The sequence below is a fragment of the Vanessa atalanta genome, chromosome 4, assembly GCF_905147765.1.
Source record: "Vanessa atalanta chromosome 4, ilVanAtal1.2, whole genome shotgun sequence".
Taxonomy (NCBI): Eukaryota; Metazoa; Arthropoda; class Insecta; order Lepidoptera; family Nymphalidae; genus Vanessa; species Vanessa atalanta.
The window spans coordinates 9220987-9239972 of NC_061874.1; the positions used below are offsets into that span (position 1 = coordinate 9220987).

Consider the following 18986-nt stretch of genomic DNA (forward strand, 5'->3'; position numbering starts at 1 on the left):
GTATAGTGTAGGACAATATACAATATAGAAACATCATCATTATTATCGATTACTTGTCCTTTTCTCCCATCACCATTTAATCGGGGTCGGCGCAGTGTACAAATTTACACAAAGTTAGGAAAAGATTTGCCATCTACTTGATGCTAATCTTCGGTAATACTTTTGCCGTTAGATTGGTACCTCGTCACCAGATCGATACGCTTTACAAAAAATCCCTTAGTCGTTTGGTGCAACATCGGAAAGTTGTGATGGTATGGTGCTACATTATGCTGGAACCACACGATAATGTGGCACGGCGGAAGCGTGGGACAGTAAACAATTGTGGATTATGTACCGTCGAACATATTCAATCAATTGGTAATTGCGTCACAGACAGTTGCATAATTGATTCGTTCGGATAATCCAATAATATTGAACTACACTGGAATTGAGCGTAATAAATACCAATTGGGTAATTTATTTAAATCCCTCTTAAATTTAAGTTATGCTTGAATCATTATCAATTTAATCATATTTCAGGCATCTATGCTTAAATATTGATTTAAATTGAATGATAATGTTCACTACATTTTCTTTCAACTTTTAGCATTAAATAGCTTTTGCTCTTCAGATTAAACCCAACAGAATGAGCTCGTAACTGATTCCTTTATCTTTTCCCTTTGCATAAAAGTACAAAACTACGTTCAGCGTAAAAAGTCAGTTACTACAGACGCTCATTGATCACTGGGCGGGCGGCCAACAGGCTCCAACGAAAGCGAACGCTACGAAACCGTCTACAATATACTATTAAAAATATTTACTTTATACTGTAAACTAAAATCAGCTCTATTGTCAATGGATTTAAGCCGACTTTCTCATGTTAAAAAATGATTGCTTACTATCGTTTGGTTCTGGCTTGGCAGAGCATAGTACGCTACAAACATACAGTGTATATGACTGATAATATTTATACTGGCGCTCAAAGATTAGTGAGATTATAGATAGTGAAAGTGAATTCAGCGGATGAGTTTGTATTGCAAGTAAAAAGAGTTTTGTTAAATCTACTTTTTTCGACACCTCCGAAACTTTATATCCGATTGACTTGAAATTTTGCTAAACGATGCTCCATTACTTCTTTCGCAATGTACATGCTCACTATATTGCAAATTTCGACTTTATTGATTAAATGTGATGTAACTTTGTGAAGTTTACCTGTTGTTTAGTTAAGGTGGTTAGCTAGTATCAAATTTTATTAGAGTCTGATCTATATTTCCAGCTTCTCACTTTTAATACTATTATACATATTTTAAATAACATTTGACCGCAAATTGACGCGATATATTTATATCAATGGTCGAGAGCCTGATTAATCTATGATATTCATTATGGATTTACGAATAAATGGCGTTTTGAACATCGATGATATTGTTATCGGAATTTTGGAAGTAAAATGAAAAGTGAAAATAGCTAAGAAGTTAAGTGTAATAGTGTTGTATTATAAATAAAGTTACATTAATCATAAATTCTTAGTAGTGCACAATATACCTGTTATTATGAAATCGAATGAATTTTATTTTTATTTATTCCTACTTCCATTGGAAAAGGCTATACATATATACTAGGTATACAAAAAACTTAGATTTAAATTTCGAACCAGTGGTAGCTTTTAAATAAATACTTCTTTGTAACAAATTACAATTTCAGCAATTAATATTCGTTTAAAAATAAAACTATATATATTGTGTAATTGTTTAATCTTTGTCGCCCAAACCTTGTTATTTGGGTTCCGTAGCCATTACAGCTAGAAAGGCTTTGTTTTGTCTCTTGAAAATAAAAGTAAAACGATAGTCAAGCGATCACATAAACTGCATACTCGATATGATGTAAGGCTTACAAATACTTATGTAGTATATTTTGAGTTTGAGTTAAGTTAAGAACGAACTAAAATTAATAATTATTACACTTATTATTTTCATGTTTATTTGTATTAAGCTGTGGAGCCTTTTATATCATAGTCGCATGTTTTTCGTATCTCAAATTAAGCCTTTAAATGGAATCGGTTTATTGTCTAGTAAAGAAAGTAATATTAAGTAGTATTTATATTGTGATAATTTTGGTGCTTGAATATCTAAACTATGTAAATTCAAAATACCATTATGCATCTCTCGTGTTTTATTAAATTTTAGATTTCAACATACTTTTTTTTGTAAAGGAGGTTTAGTAAGAAAAGATTTATTTTAACCCATAACTGACCTAAATCTGTTAGTTTAAAGTTAGACAAAAATAGTTATTTATAAATATAAAAAAAAAGTTAGTACGTTGTAAGTTGAACTTTTTTGTCTCGCTTTTATCTCGTGCGAATCATTGCCAAAATAGTTTGTCGATGCCGTTAACTTAAATTATATCAAAAATCTACCAAATTGATCAAATTTCGATTTAAATACTTGCATGATTATACTATTAGATTCGAAATTGTTTGGTCTTTTATTTTACTATAAATCAAACAATTCGTGTAGAACAAAAATATAATTAACATACTATATTGTGTAATAAGGGCTCGAGGCTCGTGACCAGACCTGGTTAATAGTATTGGTAGTTTGTAACCCAACCGTATACGGCTCGTGTTTTAGGCCGCTTGAAGTAACCATTGTTCGTTTGAAGTTGAAGGTCTTCCTTTGTTCTAGATAAACGATATTATGTTGCTTTGAAAAACGTGAATTGATTTCGTTTTAATTATATTTTTACACACTTAATCCATTCCAAAATTGTTATAATTAATTTTATTAATGAATTCCAAAATTGTTATAATTAATTTTCGTTTTTTAGAAGATCAAGTTATGTGTGAAGAGTTTAGGTGATATTTTTAGGTGATTTCTGAATCGTGACTCTTGAAAATCCACTCGTCCTTAATGAATACATTATATAAATAAATATAATAGTATAAAATGTATTAAGCAAAGCAATCGATCCGGCCGTATTGTGCTAATAACCTCACCGTACGCCTCATGTCTTTTTATAATTCGTTTATTCAAATATCTTGATAGCACTCCAACACACATTTTCTTTTTGATGTTGACATAATAAAATTTTATCTCAAAGCATATACAACATATAAACGTATCATAAACGTCAAATTTGACATTCAAAATTAAAACTTTTATATTAATCGGATTTTGCGTCAATCCGGAGAAAATAATAACCTCATCTTTAATAAATATGCTGGAAAACAAACAAACCAGCCGTCAGTCAATAGTCAGTAATAACGCTAAATAATAATGATCACTACTTATTATAAAACAAAGTCGCTTACCGCTGTCTGTCTCTATGTATGCTTAGATCTTTAAAATAACGAATGATGATTGATGAAGTTTTTTTAATAGATCGAGTATTTCAAGAGGAAGCTATATATGTAATACATGCATAATATAGTAGAGAAACAATGATAATTTTAGAGATATGTATCTAATGTTTTGTGGGAAATATACATATTATTTGAGCTTACATTGCAAACACTGGCTGAACTCTACGAGATAGATCAAAATAATGTACAATATTGTAGTAATGTACACTTAAAAAAGGTCTACAAAAAAAGTCCGCGATTGTATATCCCTGAGGGATAAACCACAATAACTATTTTTTATCGTTTACTTTTTACGAGAAATAATGGCTTATTTACGAATCGATTTTAAGAAATAAAGTATTAATCCTTATTCAATTAAGTACCTTAAATACATTGTGCAGTTAATATAGATCAATAAGGTCCTTCACAGCAAGTAATATAAATGAATGTTTTCGAAGATATTACAGATTTAAAATGTGGAAACATAGCGATTTGTATTGTCTAATAAAAAAAACTGAAAGTTTAAAGACAATTTAAGAAAAATTTTATCAAGCGTAGACTATAGAAATTATATATGTAGAAGGGATAAATAATTTAACACCGTAAAGACAGTTGTTGAGCGCGGCGCAGCAGAGCTTGATTAAAATAAACGTACATCGTAATCCCACGTAAAACGTTTACGCGGGAAACGGTACAGGAAATCAAACGCTGCCATATTGGATGCGGAAATGGCGCGCTCGTCGCTTGATGTTATTCGATTACACGTAGAAACGAATTTTATTTTGACGCGAAGTATCATTTAATTAAAATTTCATTTAATACTCTGAGGCCTAGTTGAGGGTAACGAGTTTATAATAAGTGCTTTCGAAGGTGTTGGAATTTAAATTTATACAGATAATTAGGAGAAGTATTAATAAATGAGAAGTTTTTCTAACATTGTAGTGGTTTTTTGTTATAAAGAGAAGTGTTACTAAAACTGGCCTTACCACCAAGTAATTAAAAAAAATGTAAATAAAAAAAACACAGAATTTTCTCAGGTTATAGGGTGTTCTGTTTCCGTTCATATTGTTAAGTTTTACAATTTCATTTTTATTGACATTTGTTACACTTTAACACGGATTTATACGCTGTGTATAGTTAGTTAGAAATTTATAAAAATAATAATTTATAAAATAATTTAAAGAAATACACAGTATCACTAATAATTATAGATAATTCTACTATTCACAAGCAAAATATACCAGTTCAAACATCGGCAAGAGAAATGTGCTCAAATACCTCTTTTGTTCGATGTTAAACAGAGATTAAACGAACAAAAGGGGTCATTGGCATTGTCTTCTGCAATAATCTATGAAGGAACTCTCATCAGTAATTGTGTTACTCAGTGTAGAGGATAATTAAAAAAAAATTATGAGATTTTATATTAATACACAAAACATTAAATAATAATGTTTAGTTGCCATCCTGTCCTTTCAGTCGGATAACAATAATGCTTTGATTTTTTATTTATAGACGTACACATATATAGTTATCTATTCAATATAACGCTCATGTGTAGCTATGTATGATCGGCTGTTTTAGAGACCAGAAAAAAATATTATATCAAAATTAAAATTCTAAAGACATTTATCGATTTATTCACATTGTAGATCGTAACAATACCCAGAGTTCTGACGTTAGAATATTAAATAGATAGAAGTTCGGCAACTGAAAGCGAAGTTTGTCAAACGGTATTTCATTTGGAGCGGATGTCGGGATTTTCGTCACGTCCTCCGATATCTAGCGGCGCCAATAAATCGGCTTATTATTTGTATTATACCAATTGAATGGTGACAGGAAGAGCGAACGTGATTCCTACAACATTCCAGTATTATTAACATTTGAAAAATAAAACATAATTTATGAAAATCGCAAAACGATTGACAAAAATACAGGAGTATTCGAAATTTAAAAATGAAATTTGTACTGACTGCTTCGATTTATTCAAACATTGGATTTCATGTAATTCAAAAAAGGAAATGGAGTTTTGAAATCTCGGCTGAACAAAATTCGCTAAGATTTAGACAGCTCTATTAAAATCGAGCAGTGAGCGTATTACATCTTCGATTGAATTCTCGAAATCTTGAGCCATCAATTCCTTCCCCATCTTTTACCCATAACCTCTTATTTGGAGTTTGTTGAGGTCTATTGAACCTTGCTGTTGATAAGATTGATAAGATCGGACGAGTTTGTCTTTGGAATAGAAGTCGAATTTAATGGAAATGTCATTATATTTAGTCAAACTTTTTGACATTTATAGTCAACTGGCTATCTTTTCCGGCTTTGTATGAATAGAGTAACGCATACAAGTCTAGTCTATAAAAAACTTTATATCGTAACACCACCATCTTTAACAATCATCGTCGTATTTCTGTCATGTCCCCAAAACCTGAATTATGCACGAATGTTAAGACCTTCCAAAATCACTGGTGAAAATAGTATGTAAATCTGTCCAGTTGTTTTTGAGTTTATCGTGTCCAAATGGATAGACATGATAATATGTAATGATAATAAGTCGGAATAATCCCAGACAATAAAGTAAATAAACTAAAATCATAGTTTATATAACTTGTCGAACAAAAGCCGTTACTTTGAATCTCACGTGTTGAATTAATTCAATATCAAGTAAGTTTAGCGGAAGGATTAGAAGTTTAATAGCAAGAAACTTTTAATAACGTTTAAACTTGTAATGGAAACCTTAGACTTTATTTAAGAAAACTGGTACTTCTTGGTTATTTAGTTTTTATTACTTAAAGTAACTACGCCGAGAAGAGAAGATTAACTAAGCAAAAATATAAAACTCTTATTATCATTATATAATTATTATTTATAATGATAACAATATTTTTAATTCATTTTTCATATAAATAACTGTATATTTCGACATATTACACACGTTAATACAAACTATTTATATTTATTAAGTTTGTGAAAAGGAACCCTCTATATTCTAAACCTATATTTTATTTTAAGGAATACTTTACGATGAACTCTTAAAGAAAGTCCTTCCAGGAACATGTTGTTTTTTGTAATTGAGTATATTATATTTTTATATATATATAGATATAAATCTAATTCCAATGTTATGTTGTTTTAGCTGCTACTCAATACCAGCGAACAACATGTCGGGTGGTTCCCACGTTTCGAGGGGTACTTTTGGCGCAGACTCCGAGATGTCTGGGAGCAGCGCTCCGCCCCTGCCAAGCCCAGCATCGCCGGGAGCTGCACTAGTGTCACCAGAGACATTAAGCAGGCATAGCAGCCCTCCACCAATCCCAGCTCACCCGACACATCAACCGGCGCCATCTTGTTCTTCTCATCGAGTTCACTTGGAATCACCTCTGAGGTATTTAAATATAATAAAGTATCACCTTCTGAGTATAATTCTCTTTGGATAGTTCAACTAAAACCACTAATCCAAAGTACAGTGTAGTTGCATCTTAAAATTAAAATTAAGAATTATTGCCACCACTGGTTTTTTTTTCATACAGTTTAATATGCTTTTTACGAGCTTTCTTCTGTACTGTAAGTAGCCTATATGTTCAGTGTAGATATTAACTACCATTATTCAGAATTTGAACCTAATCTGTTCTATCGAATTGGCGCGATTGAATAAACACTTATATATAATACTTACTTAATATATTATGTATAAGCTAATATACCTATGTTATTTTACGCTTTCGAAGAATCATATTTACTTTACGACAACGAAATTTTTCTACCGTCTGAAATTAGCAAATTTGCTTAAAATCTAACTGTATAGGGAAGGGATAATTTAAAAGGTATTTTAAGTTATTCATTGCTCGATTGAAATATTAAAGGTAAAAGCCTACATTAACGCTTCTGAAGTTTGTTTTCTAATGAAAGACTTTGAAGCAACGGCTTATCGTTTTATATAATGTTAGAGTAAGTTAAAACGTTTTTAAATCAAAACATAGGGGATAAAAAAATAAAAAGAAACTGTATAAATTATGAACTCTTCTGGACGATATTTTTGCTCGTATAGTAGTTTCTATTACAAATACTTTCGATAAACCTTCAATTGTTTTATAAAGAGGATATTAAAATAAATTTAATAAAATTTTGATGTTTGAGGAGGATTTTTACGTTTTGATGTCCTTTTCGATATAGTTCAGAAGCAATCGTTACTATAACTTTTCTCATATATTCGTCTCCAGCACTCTCCATTAAGTTTTATTTCGTTTTTGTTCCCTTTTCGAAATATAATATCCAGCGGGAATTACGATTGGAGTGTATCAGATTCCCATAATGTCCAGACAGGCGGAAACGGCGACCAGTAAATTGTAGACGCGGTCTAGGTTTCACTAAACTGTTTTGCCATTCTAATGGGTTCATAAATCAATAGTGTTTGTACCACGATATTATGTTTTCTTTACATTGTATGAATTATTTTGATCACAAATTTATATTTTACTACATACGATTATTGAAGGTTTAAGCGCATGTTGCATATTTTGTCGTGAGTTTGTTGTGAGCACGACTTTGTTCCAGTTAATCCTAGTTATAAAGAGCATTTTCATATATAAATTATCAAATTGATTGTTATAATTCAGTTGTAAAATGAAATACCGCATCAACAAGATCGAAAAATGCAGAAAGCTAAACGCGACTTAGAGTATAAAAATTCAATTCGAACGCTTAGAAATACACGCATTAATCAACGATCGACTATATATCGTCAAAAGGTTCGGTTCACATTTACAAGTCATATAATCATTTATTTTCATAACAGAAAAGGCGGATGGACAAATGAGCTATCCATTGATAAGTGGTCATCACTGCCCATAGACACTGACCCTGTCAGCAATTTTAACCGTTCCTTACTTCGCCACTGCGCTACCAACCTTAGGAACTAAGATTTTATGTGCTTCGTGTCTGAATCTCTCTAGTTACTGCAATCTACATTTTTTATGCAAATAATATGTTTGTTTAGTATGTTTTTCCAAATTGTGATTTATTCTCGGTCGGTAACATATGTGGATAATATATCCAAACTACTTTAAAATATAGATTTAACAAACATGTACATGATAAACTAATTATATAATATGTCATTAAAATCCAAACAAAAAGTAGACATTTATAATTTATGTTTATATAAAGATTTGGTTCTGTTATAATTACCATTAAGCTCCTCATTAAAAATCGAATTACTGTTTCATTTGCAGTGAAATTATAAAAGATTAAAAGTTAAGCTCTTTGAAAATACGATTTTATAGAAATGAATTGAGTTGTAACTGTATTTTGTGAAGCGAAGGGCTATTAACTATTGTGGCTCGCGCCGATGTAATTCCTATTACAATGATAACATTTTAACGATAGCGGCGCAATGAATACGATGTTTATTTATATACGAGTTGAACTCACGTTAATATCCGTATAAGGTTATTGACTATCATGTTATGGGAACCATTTCATTACTTATAAAATATATATCCGATCCCGGGTATTCCACATTTCTGCTATTGAATCGCATCACACATATTATTGAATCGGACTAATGTTTATCTTTTTGTTTTTCGTTCGAGCTTTAGTAAAACATGACGGGGCCAATACCTAATTAATCAAACAATTACCCTTTCTTACAACAATATTACCCTCATTCACGAGACATCTATTTATAAAAAAAAAACGTTGGCAATTATCTAAATAAAATACTGAGCAATTTTTCTCGTACCATTATAGTCGAATACACTCCAATCTTTGTTTTCGTGTGGAGATTTACGGAGAAGTCGTAGCTCATGTCGGATTTGCTGAAATAGCTCGGCCGATCAGTTTTGTTTTGACATGAGCCTAACATTGGGTACTTTCTGATTCGTATATATATATTTATACATAAACATCGTATAGATATATATATAAAGTTACTTGGTTTATTATTTATTGTGTGTATGTATTTTTTATCTATGTTAAAAAGATGAAAAATTTTGCTTATTATTTATACGAAGGTTTATTTTGTTCAGGTTATCCAGCCCGCCATCAATGACCTTGGGCGCGTCACTTTCTTTGCAACCAATGCTGTACGGGTCTGGCAGCGGTTCAGTTCAACCACCCCTACCTCCGAGCAGGCATCCGACACGGCCATCTGCTTCGATTCAAAATATGCACATAATAAGCGCGTAAGTAATAGCTATTTTGTTTAATTCAAAATAGTTTGGGCTACCAACCTTGGGAACTACGAAGCTATTTCTCATATGCCTATAGTGACACTGGCTCACGTACCCTTCAAACTGGAGCATAAGAATACTAAGTGGTGCTGTTTAGCAGCAGAATAAGTAGTATGGAGGGTTGTACCTCCAGACGGGCGCGCAAAGCCTGTCTGGAAAGTGAGGTTAAGTGAATCGATAAGATTTTTTTCTAAACATATGTATTTAAATAAGAAAGAGATATGCCGTGAAACACCCGGTTGGAACGAAATTGTTTTCGCTACATATAATACATGTAAAGTTTGAGAATACATAAATGATAAGAAATTTAATTGATATTAAAAATCTATATAAGTATAACAAAAGAGGACCCATTTCAATAAACAACCACTTCTGACCATTTGAAGTAAGATGGAGGACTAGGTAAAGCCTGCTTCTTATGTATTATTTTCTTCTTACTGGCTATTCAATAGGACCATAAAATAATTTTTTTTTTTTTTTAGCTATAATAGAACAATATCGCGTCACTTCGCGTCCGAGTTGTGCAATTATATTTGTTGTTACGTTGAAAAAGTTTAAAAGGAAAAAAAATGCTTAATTTAAAATTATATATTGCTTACGTATAACTTAAATTAGAAATGACTTACGTATTCATATATTTTACTGAAATTGCGTTCCGATTAAGTTTATATTATAAAAAAATCATCTTATATGTATTAGATTATATAATTGTAATCGTTTATACAGCATACATAAGCGTGTTAAGTACAAACACTCTGTGAGTAGCGTTGTCAAATCAGAACAAGCCATGCGTATTGTAGTGTCCGTCTGTGTCAAAACGAATCATCCCGATGGTTGAATGCATGTAATATCCAAGGGCTGTATCGTATTTTGTTATTTTAATGCAATTTAATTTATTTTAAGAATAATATATACATATAAAAGGTAAAGGCTCAAGTAATGCAATACAAATGCAACAGAATTTATTCCGACACATGCATGTCATCACATGTCAATATGCATGAAATTAGATGCATGTTAAGCAAATGCAGCTTAGTGTTAGTGCTTAGTGGTTGTGGTGGTGGTGTTTGTTTGAGTTAACGCGTATTATATATTTATTATTACTTATTAACGCGTTCTCGCCAATGGTCTCTGCTCTTAAGTTAAGTAATAAAATAAAACAGTACGTAATGTTTATAATTTTTATAAAATATGTCTATGTAGTAATGTATTTATGTATTTTCGAAATAATTTCTCGGTTAATATACGGACCTTAAGCCGAGGAAAGCAATTTATTAGAACTATGCGCATAATTTCTTACTCCGCTTCCAACAGTATACGTAATAAATGAAATATTTTCGACGGTCAAATGTTGCCATCGTAAAAGGTTATATTATTGAAACTCCTTTTCCAACATTTATGTAAGGGGTCTTACATGGCACAATTTTGGTAATACTATTCGGTAGCAGTAATAAGTATGATGACCGGAGCCTTTTTACGACTTACGTACTTCAATATAAAATATTATTACGGAACATTATTAAATTGCAAAGGATAAGTTTTTGGAGTGAAACTTTTTCAAAGGATTTGACGTTTCAGTGTAACATTTCGGATGCATGCGTGATATTTTATATAAAATAAATGAAGTAATGTTATAAAAGCGTTTTGATTTATTGAAGCACTTTGTTCGAAACGCCGTTGATAGGTAATGTAATTAATTACTGGTTTTTATAACGCTTTTGTGCCGCTTTGTACAATGTGAAAATGTTTCTATGGTAAAATGTTATACTAATAAAAATGCTATAAAGGCAATATTCATAATTGACTTTTTTATTAATATCAAATACAAGATTCTCCATTGGATTTAAACTGCGTTCAACGTTACTGTATAAGTTTATTTGTTGCAGCATGTTGGTATAATATTATATTATAGTATAGAATGACTTTTCTCAATGACGCAAAACGTTTTTTTCAAAATTGTCAACGTGTTAGTTGAATATTATATTATATAATAACTTTTCTCAATTAATGGACTATTTAACGCAAAACGTTTTTTTTTCAAAACTGTCGATGTTGAGATTGACTTTGTTCAAACATGTAACCACTTCAGCTTTGTGTATTATTATAAAATTTAATGGTAGCGAGATATTAAAATAAACATTGTAAAATGACCATTCAAAAGTGCTTCTAAGAGTTGATTTAAATAAAGTGTATTTTGATTTTGATATATTACATAAAAAATGAACAAAAAACGGTCATGAGAAATATTTAAAAAAAACTCTAATTTAAATTATTTAATAAAACCATCGACAAGCATACATTCATCTCTAGCAGATCCATTCGCACGAGGAAGGGTAATTGTATTTCCCGGCTAAATGCTCACTCTACCGAGTGCCTTGGACTTGTCACAAAATGTACTGGAGTGCTCGTAAATTAACAGCTATGAAGCCACTAAATCTTGAGCGTATTCGCTAACAATAAAACATTGCAAAAATAGCGAAAAAACGTGGAAGCTATCTTTAAAAGGCAACGAGGAATTTTTTGCTTCCATAATAAAAGGTTTAATGGAAATTCTTTGTTTACATGGGACATGTAATCAGAAGGTCTGATTAAACTTTGAGCTTGAATAAAGAAATTCTAGGGTTGTTGAATGACCCAGTGGTTTGAGATAATCGTTTATTTTGATACTAATAATGGTAATATATAGGGTTTTTCGATAAGAAATTTATTACTTATTAATTAAATTTCACAGACTTTCATTCGCCTAATGCAAATTTCCTCACGTTTTCCTTTATATGAATTATACATATACACAAATTAAGGTACCAATAAATGATCGATTATACATAAGTGACAATATAATTTATTAATGCTCATGCCCCACTAAATTATTTTTACAAGTTTTATTCTTTACAATATATATATATATATATATATACATATATAGTCATAAATTGACCTGAAGTATCGAAAACATAAACGAAATTTATGATAGCTACCGAGTATAACGAGGTCATATTGATATTTTATGTTTAGTAATGTATTTTAATTTTTATGTATTACCATTTTCTATATACCTAATTTAAAAAAAATACGAAATGTAAACTTTTTATCGACATGAAAAATGTGTCCTTTAATTATTAGTTGATTAAATATTACATCATATTTTTTTTATATTTTATAGTAATTCTATTTAACCTTTTTTAAACTTAACGCGTAATTCTAATTGATGTCGATCGCAGTCGTATAGGGATTTTTTTCTTCGTGACGAAACTTTCATGTGTCGAATGAGATACCGCCACATGTGTATCCATTGAAACCGCGTGATGGAATCCAAATGAGCTCTTTAAGAGGTGACCTTTGTTCCTATAGAGGTGAAGTAGGCCATTTGCTATGTATAGTAGGCTATTATTTTACTTGAATTTATACAAAACGAGTATAGGGGCAAATTGATTGTATTCGTTTCATTAATGCGCTACTCATCTTAATTGCATAATTCACGTCAATTCACCTAATAGGTTTATAATATAACAATATTAGATATTGCTAATTGGTTGTTGAATTACTGATGAGGGGGGAAGTAGGAGTACCTCCCCTAATCAGTAAGTCAAGTTCCATTCAATTCCAGATATATAAGATATAAGTAAAAATGCTTTGGATTATAACATATTATTGATCAGGATGTATTTAATTTATATGAAAACCAAAATAAATGAAGCAATAGACAAATAACTTCGATTTTTTAGTGAGCTCAAATAAAATGTAAAAGTCAAAACATTTATTTATTTATCATTAGCATTAGCAGCCTGTAAATTTTCCCACTGCTGGGATAAAGGTCTCCTCTCCCTTTGAGGAGAAGGTTTGGAGCATATTCCACCACGCTGCTCCAATGCGGAATACACATGTGGCAGAATTTCGTTAAAATTAGACATATGCAGGTTTCCTCACGATGTTTTCCTTCACCGCCGAGCACGAGATGAATTATAAACACAAATTAAGATGAAAATTCAATGGTGCCTGCCTGGGTTTGAAACCGAAATCATCGGTTAAGATGCACGCGTTCTAACCACTATTCTAAACAGCGTATTGCGTATTCCAATCGAAAAATTAATAAAGACAAACAAAGCTTAGATTTACGATTTGCTAATAGCTCAGTTATATTTTGCGTTACTAAGTTATTTCTTTGTATCTCATTATTTATAAAACAACACTCTTCCACTCAACTAATTATATCTACTTTAATTTTATTGTAGAAGTTCCGATAATAGCTAAGTCGACGTCAACGCCATTTATTATTATTATTTTTGAAGATCTCGACCAATGATATTGCGTCAATTCGATGTCAAATATTTAGCTTTTGTCCTCGTATGCAGATGATTTTCCAAATTAGTACATCGCACAGCTGATATAACAAACATAGTTATAAAATTCCTATTATTGTTTGTTGAGAAGTTACATCGACCTATTTAAACATAACATATTAAATGATATAACAACGCAATAATACACTTAAACTCGTACTAATATCTAACGTAAACAGCTAAATAGTTTAAGCTGCGAATTAATTTTAAACTCAAATATATTTCATTAATCTCGATTGCTTATTAAATTATTGCTGCGAACTTGTTAATGAAAATGGTTCATTTTGGGTAGTCGAGGGTTTGAGTCTTTGTGGATATCATTTATTATAAACGAAAAACAGTGTAATCAATTGTTAAAACTATTAAAGTTAAAGGATAAAGTCTATATGTAGAATTAAATGTAAGGATGGTATGGTTATTTATTGAGTGGATGTGAATAAATTATTTATTTACTAATAAAATACATTTCCTAATATGTTTATAGAAATGATGTTACGAAATATATAACAACTCCAGAATAAGTAAGCAAGATAACAGTTATTAATAAAAAAAGCGTTATAAAGTTGTTGGTCTTTTAGTTATACTCTGAATAGAAGAAAAATCAATAAAATTCTTAAATTAAATAACAGTATCAAATTAAAAATACAATATATAACCAGAATATAACTGCGTATGGTGTCACCGTGTAGAACACAAATTTTATCATAGCGTTATTAAAGTACAATAAAAATATTTACCCTCTAGAGTGGAACAAATCATAAAAAACATAAATATCTCAAAAGCCAACATCCAAAACCCTCGTACTCTCGAATCTAAAAAAAATATCAAGTGCGTACATTCAACTGGGAAGTAGGGCGTGTATGAATTTGGGGCTATGTCATCTCGGACAGAGTGGCATACTATACGTATTCCTATAGACATCTTTGGAAGTTACAATAGCTGTGGGGAGCCAATAACACACCGTTGCCATGACAACGAGGCACGCACGAGAGGGGCCCCTTTTCCCAGAGGGAGCGTTAAGGGTTTCCAGAAACCAGGCGAAAAGATACCTCAAGTTTGAAACGTTTTGAATAATACTTTTACAAGGAGATTGCGAAAGATAATGCCGAGGGGTCCTTGCTTCCTGGTCTTCTATTATTTAGTGCCACTCGGTACATCTATCTTAGCAGCACATCGTACCGCGTCCCATGTTAAGCTAGACGACAAATTTCAAGCCATATTTGCATAATATACTAACTGTATTATATAATCATTTGTTTAAAGTTAATTAACCAGAATATCAAATTAAACTCAAACTAACCTAACCACTTATTATATTTTTATTATATTAAATTTACATTTAATTAGCTATTTCGGTTTCGAAAATAGAATTAACCGAAAGAATCGCCGAGAGAGACATTAGTAAATCTTTTCTACCAAAAACTATAAAAAATATAGAATTTAAAGTTATATGAATTGATTCGTACTTTTTTAAAACTCTGTAGAGAATTAATCTTATATTGATTCCTTTTAAAAATATGCAACTGTAATGATAAAATACTACACGAATCGTGGCGAATCGAAGTTTCTAGAACTAACCCTAATATTAACATGTATATTTCAAAAAACTAGTTTTGAGTGAACCCTTTACGTATTTGTGTCGCTGAATATTTTGAAGAACATATTGTTCGTTATATTTTTACATTTCAAGACACCCTTAGTTTTTTATAAAAAAACGTGAATGTTTCATATTCACCAGGATAGTAGTGGGTATTGTTAGTTCCGTAATTGTTATAAAGAAAATGCTTAGAGAAAAGCTCCCTATTTTTCGAAGCGTGAAATTTGCATGTGTCTGTTGATTTGAAATTGAAATACATGTACATAAAAACATCTGCTAGGATATTTCATATCATGTATAAGAAAACGAGAGTATAATGTCTTATTTTAACAAATACATTGCGACACATTTGAGTTTTTTTTTTTATAAAGTTATAATGTTCGTAACGAAGCAAAGACATAATATAATAAAATTTCAGTTTTATGTCTTTGCATGAATCAAGTTGAAATTTTTAATTGAAAACAACTTAGGTAGGATGGGTATTATAAAGAAAGTGTGTTCATTCGTTTCTTTTTTTACTCATGCAAAATTATAAGTCTGATTGATACGGAAGATACAGAGGCATATAGTTTGTTTATGTTGATTATTTTGTAACAAGCTTCTGATGCCAAAGTAGTCGGATTCTTATTCAAGAGAGTCTCCCAATAAAACTCAGTAACAACTATTATGTTTAAAATCAAGAGGCCAGCTCATCTCATCAGCTTCTGACTCTGAAGCCTCAGGTTCAGATCCTGAGTTGGAGCAGTAATAAATAGTTTTTATGTCCGGGAGTTCTGCTAGAACTGTAACTCGGAGAGTATAATGTAAATTAAAAAAAATTGAACCAACCTTAACATCATCGAGGTGCCACCGATTATAAAAACTCAGGAGCTCACTTGCCTTCCAAACCCATCCAAGGAACACTTCAAGTTTACGAGCTTATTACGAGGTTAGTCCCTGATTGAACGCCGTTGCCAAAATTCGGCCATCGGAAGAACATCACCATTATTGGTAAATAACGTTATTGTTAATAATTGAAATCATAATATTTAGCCGAAGTAAACGTTTAGTTTTTATAAACTTAAACAATGGATGCATATCAAATGATTTAAACATTTAATAGCGCATTCGAATGAAAATAGTACCGAGAAAAACCGGATGTTTAAAAAAAAATTAAATCTCATGGCTCATAGAATACGATATAGTAGATTTCAAAGAACTCGTGGTAAGAGTTTATGCTTTAGTAAACATCAAAGAAACATCGCGCGACGGGTTCCTTCAGATGAATGGAATTCACTTATTACGTATATACGAGTACAAGATGAATGAATCAGTAAGCGAAACAATTTTCTATGTAAACTTTCTTGATTCGTTTTATAGTAAAATCACATAATCATTTTTGACACCCAATTTCACTGGGAGTGGCCTTTCTTGGCGGATTAACCGTTGGTAACTATTTACAAATTATTATATCGCAAAATAATATATGAACACCGCACGGAAAAAATACTATCGACAATATCGTTGATTAATTCAATATATAATACTATTTGTCGCCAGCGGCTTCGCTCGTGTTTTAGAGGTTGGTTCATAAAAAAGTCTATGTCCTTCCTTGGAGTTCAGGGTTGCTTCATACTACATTTTATCAAATTCGGTTGAGTGGTTTGGCTGTGAAAGAGCAACAGATAGACAATTATATTTCTGTAAGCAATAACAGAACGAGACTTATTATAATCTTACCGACATTGTAAATGTTAGTGTAAAAGTTAGTACGTTTTTATTCGTGAACTTGATCAGGTAATAGCTTGTATAATATGATATTTTATTAAAAATTACTTAAATTAATAATATAATTTTGTTAACGTCAACCCGATTGTAGCGCAAGTTCAATGTACAATTGAAATAAAACTAGTTTTTTAACGGATTTAATCGCGTATATTAATTATTTTTAACATCCCGACGTTTCGACTAAGACTAAGGTGACATTTGTCTTTTTAATTCGAACAGACAAATGTCACCTTAGTCTGCCCGTGACCACGAACACTGCAAAGTGCTCGAAACGTCGGGATGTTAAAAATAATTAATATACGCGATTAAATCCGTTAAAAAACTAGTTTTATTTCAATGTGTAATAATCGCGAAAATCTAAGACAACATTCAATGTACAATACAAACATATATTAAATTTTTAGTCTATAAAATTTTTATTCTATAAATATAGTCATAAAATAAGCAAGATTAAAATTTAATTTACTCCAAGCAAAGGCGGTTAGTAAATACTTGTGTAGTACAAACTATTTTTAGTCTTTTTATATCCTCAACTTCGGTGTACATTTTTTACCTTTTAATTATTTAGGCATTTTCCTAAATGTTTTATTCAGTTATTCGAGCGGTGCATTTTTAAACACCTCAAATATGCATTAAAAAAAATATTAAGCATTCGTATTCATTGACTTGATATGAATTCTTTTTTTCTTTTATACACAAGCATTTAAACAGCGGAAATTACGATAAAAGCTTATTCTGGTAACCGGAAATTTGACGGTTTCTCAGTAATTAATTTACTTATATCTAACGCGTTCTAATTGTTTTTTTTGTTACTAATGATTAAAATAATTCCCAATTTGGAATTTGATTCCTTGAGGTATGAATGTTGTCCTTTTTTAGTGACTTTTTAAAATTTAATTAAGAATATATACGAATTAATATCCAGTTAGCATTAGCAGCCCGTAAATGTCCCACTGCTGGGATAAAGGCCTCCTCTCCCTTTGAGGAGAAGGTTTTTGGAGCATATTCCACCACGCTGCTCCAATGCGGGTTGGCGGAATACACATGTGGCAGAATTTCGTTGAAATTAGACACATGCAGGTTTCCTCACGATGTTTTCCTTCACCGCCGAGCACGAGATGAATTATAAACACAAATTAAGCACATGAAAATTCAGTGGTGCCTGCCTGGGTTTGAACCCGAAATCATCGGTTAAGATGCACGCGTTCTAACCACTGGGCCATCTCGGCTCCATATCCAGTAAAACTCTATATTTCAATTCCAGATGATGTAAAGCCAAGATTTTTTTAAGTGATAAAATAAATATTTTTAATTTCTAAACCTGAAGAGTTATTGCTTGTTTCTTAGGCGGTCAAGATTAACGGCCGAATCTGCAATCTCATTAGATAGCTTAATTATGTAATATTAGACTATAGAACAGAGTTGTTATGGATATGTTATAAAATTTTACCGGTTTCATATACGGTTACGGATACGAAATTATTTCGGATTATCCGATCGTTTCAGATTGTTTCAGTTACGAATTTTAGATAATTTCGATATTGCAATAGAGAAAATTACAACGGTTACGGAGCTCCATAATATAACATCACGCCACGATCTATGGGGACGGAGAAGTAACGTTTAACTCGGGTAATGACGCAAAGAGTAGCTGGATGTACTCTAAGCAAACAAAATAAATACATTAGCATTTTGCAGATCTCAATTCGTGTCAGGCTTTTGTAATTAGTTTA

General features: G+C 31.2%; 1 protein-coding gene across 6 annotated transcripts in view; it reads left to right on the plus strand.

The window, feature by feature from the left end:
* Nucleotides 1-18986, plus strand: part of LOC125077825 (proton channel OtopLc-like) — a 64821-nt gene that overhangs the window by 33427 nt on the left and 12408 nt on the right. For all 6 annotated transcript variants that reach the window (XM_047689906.1, XM_047689907.1, XM_047689909.1 and 3 more), the window contains 2 exons: nucleotides 6456-6704; nucleotides 9346-9501. In XM_047689906.1, coding sequence (XP_047545862.1) covers nucleotides 6456-6704; nucleotides 9346-9501 — 405 coding nt within the window. The remainder of the gene's footprint in view (nucleotides 1-6455; nucleotides 6705-9345; nucleotides 9502-18986) is intronic.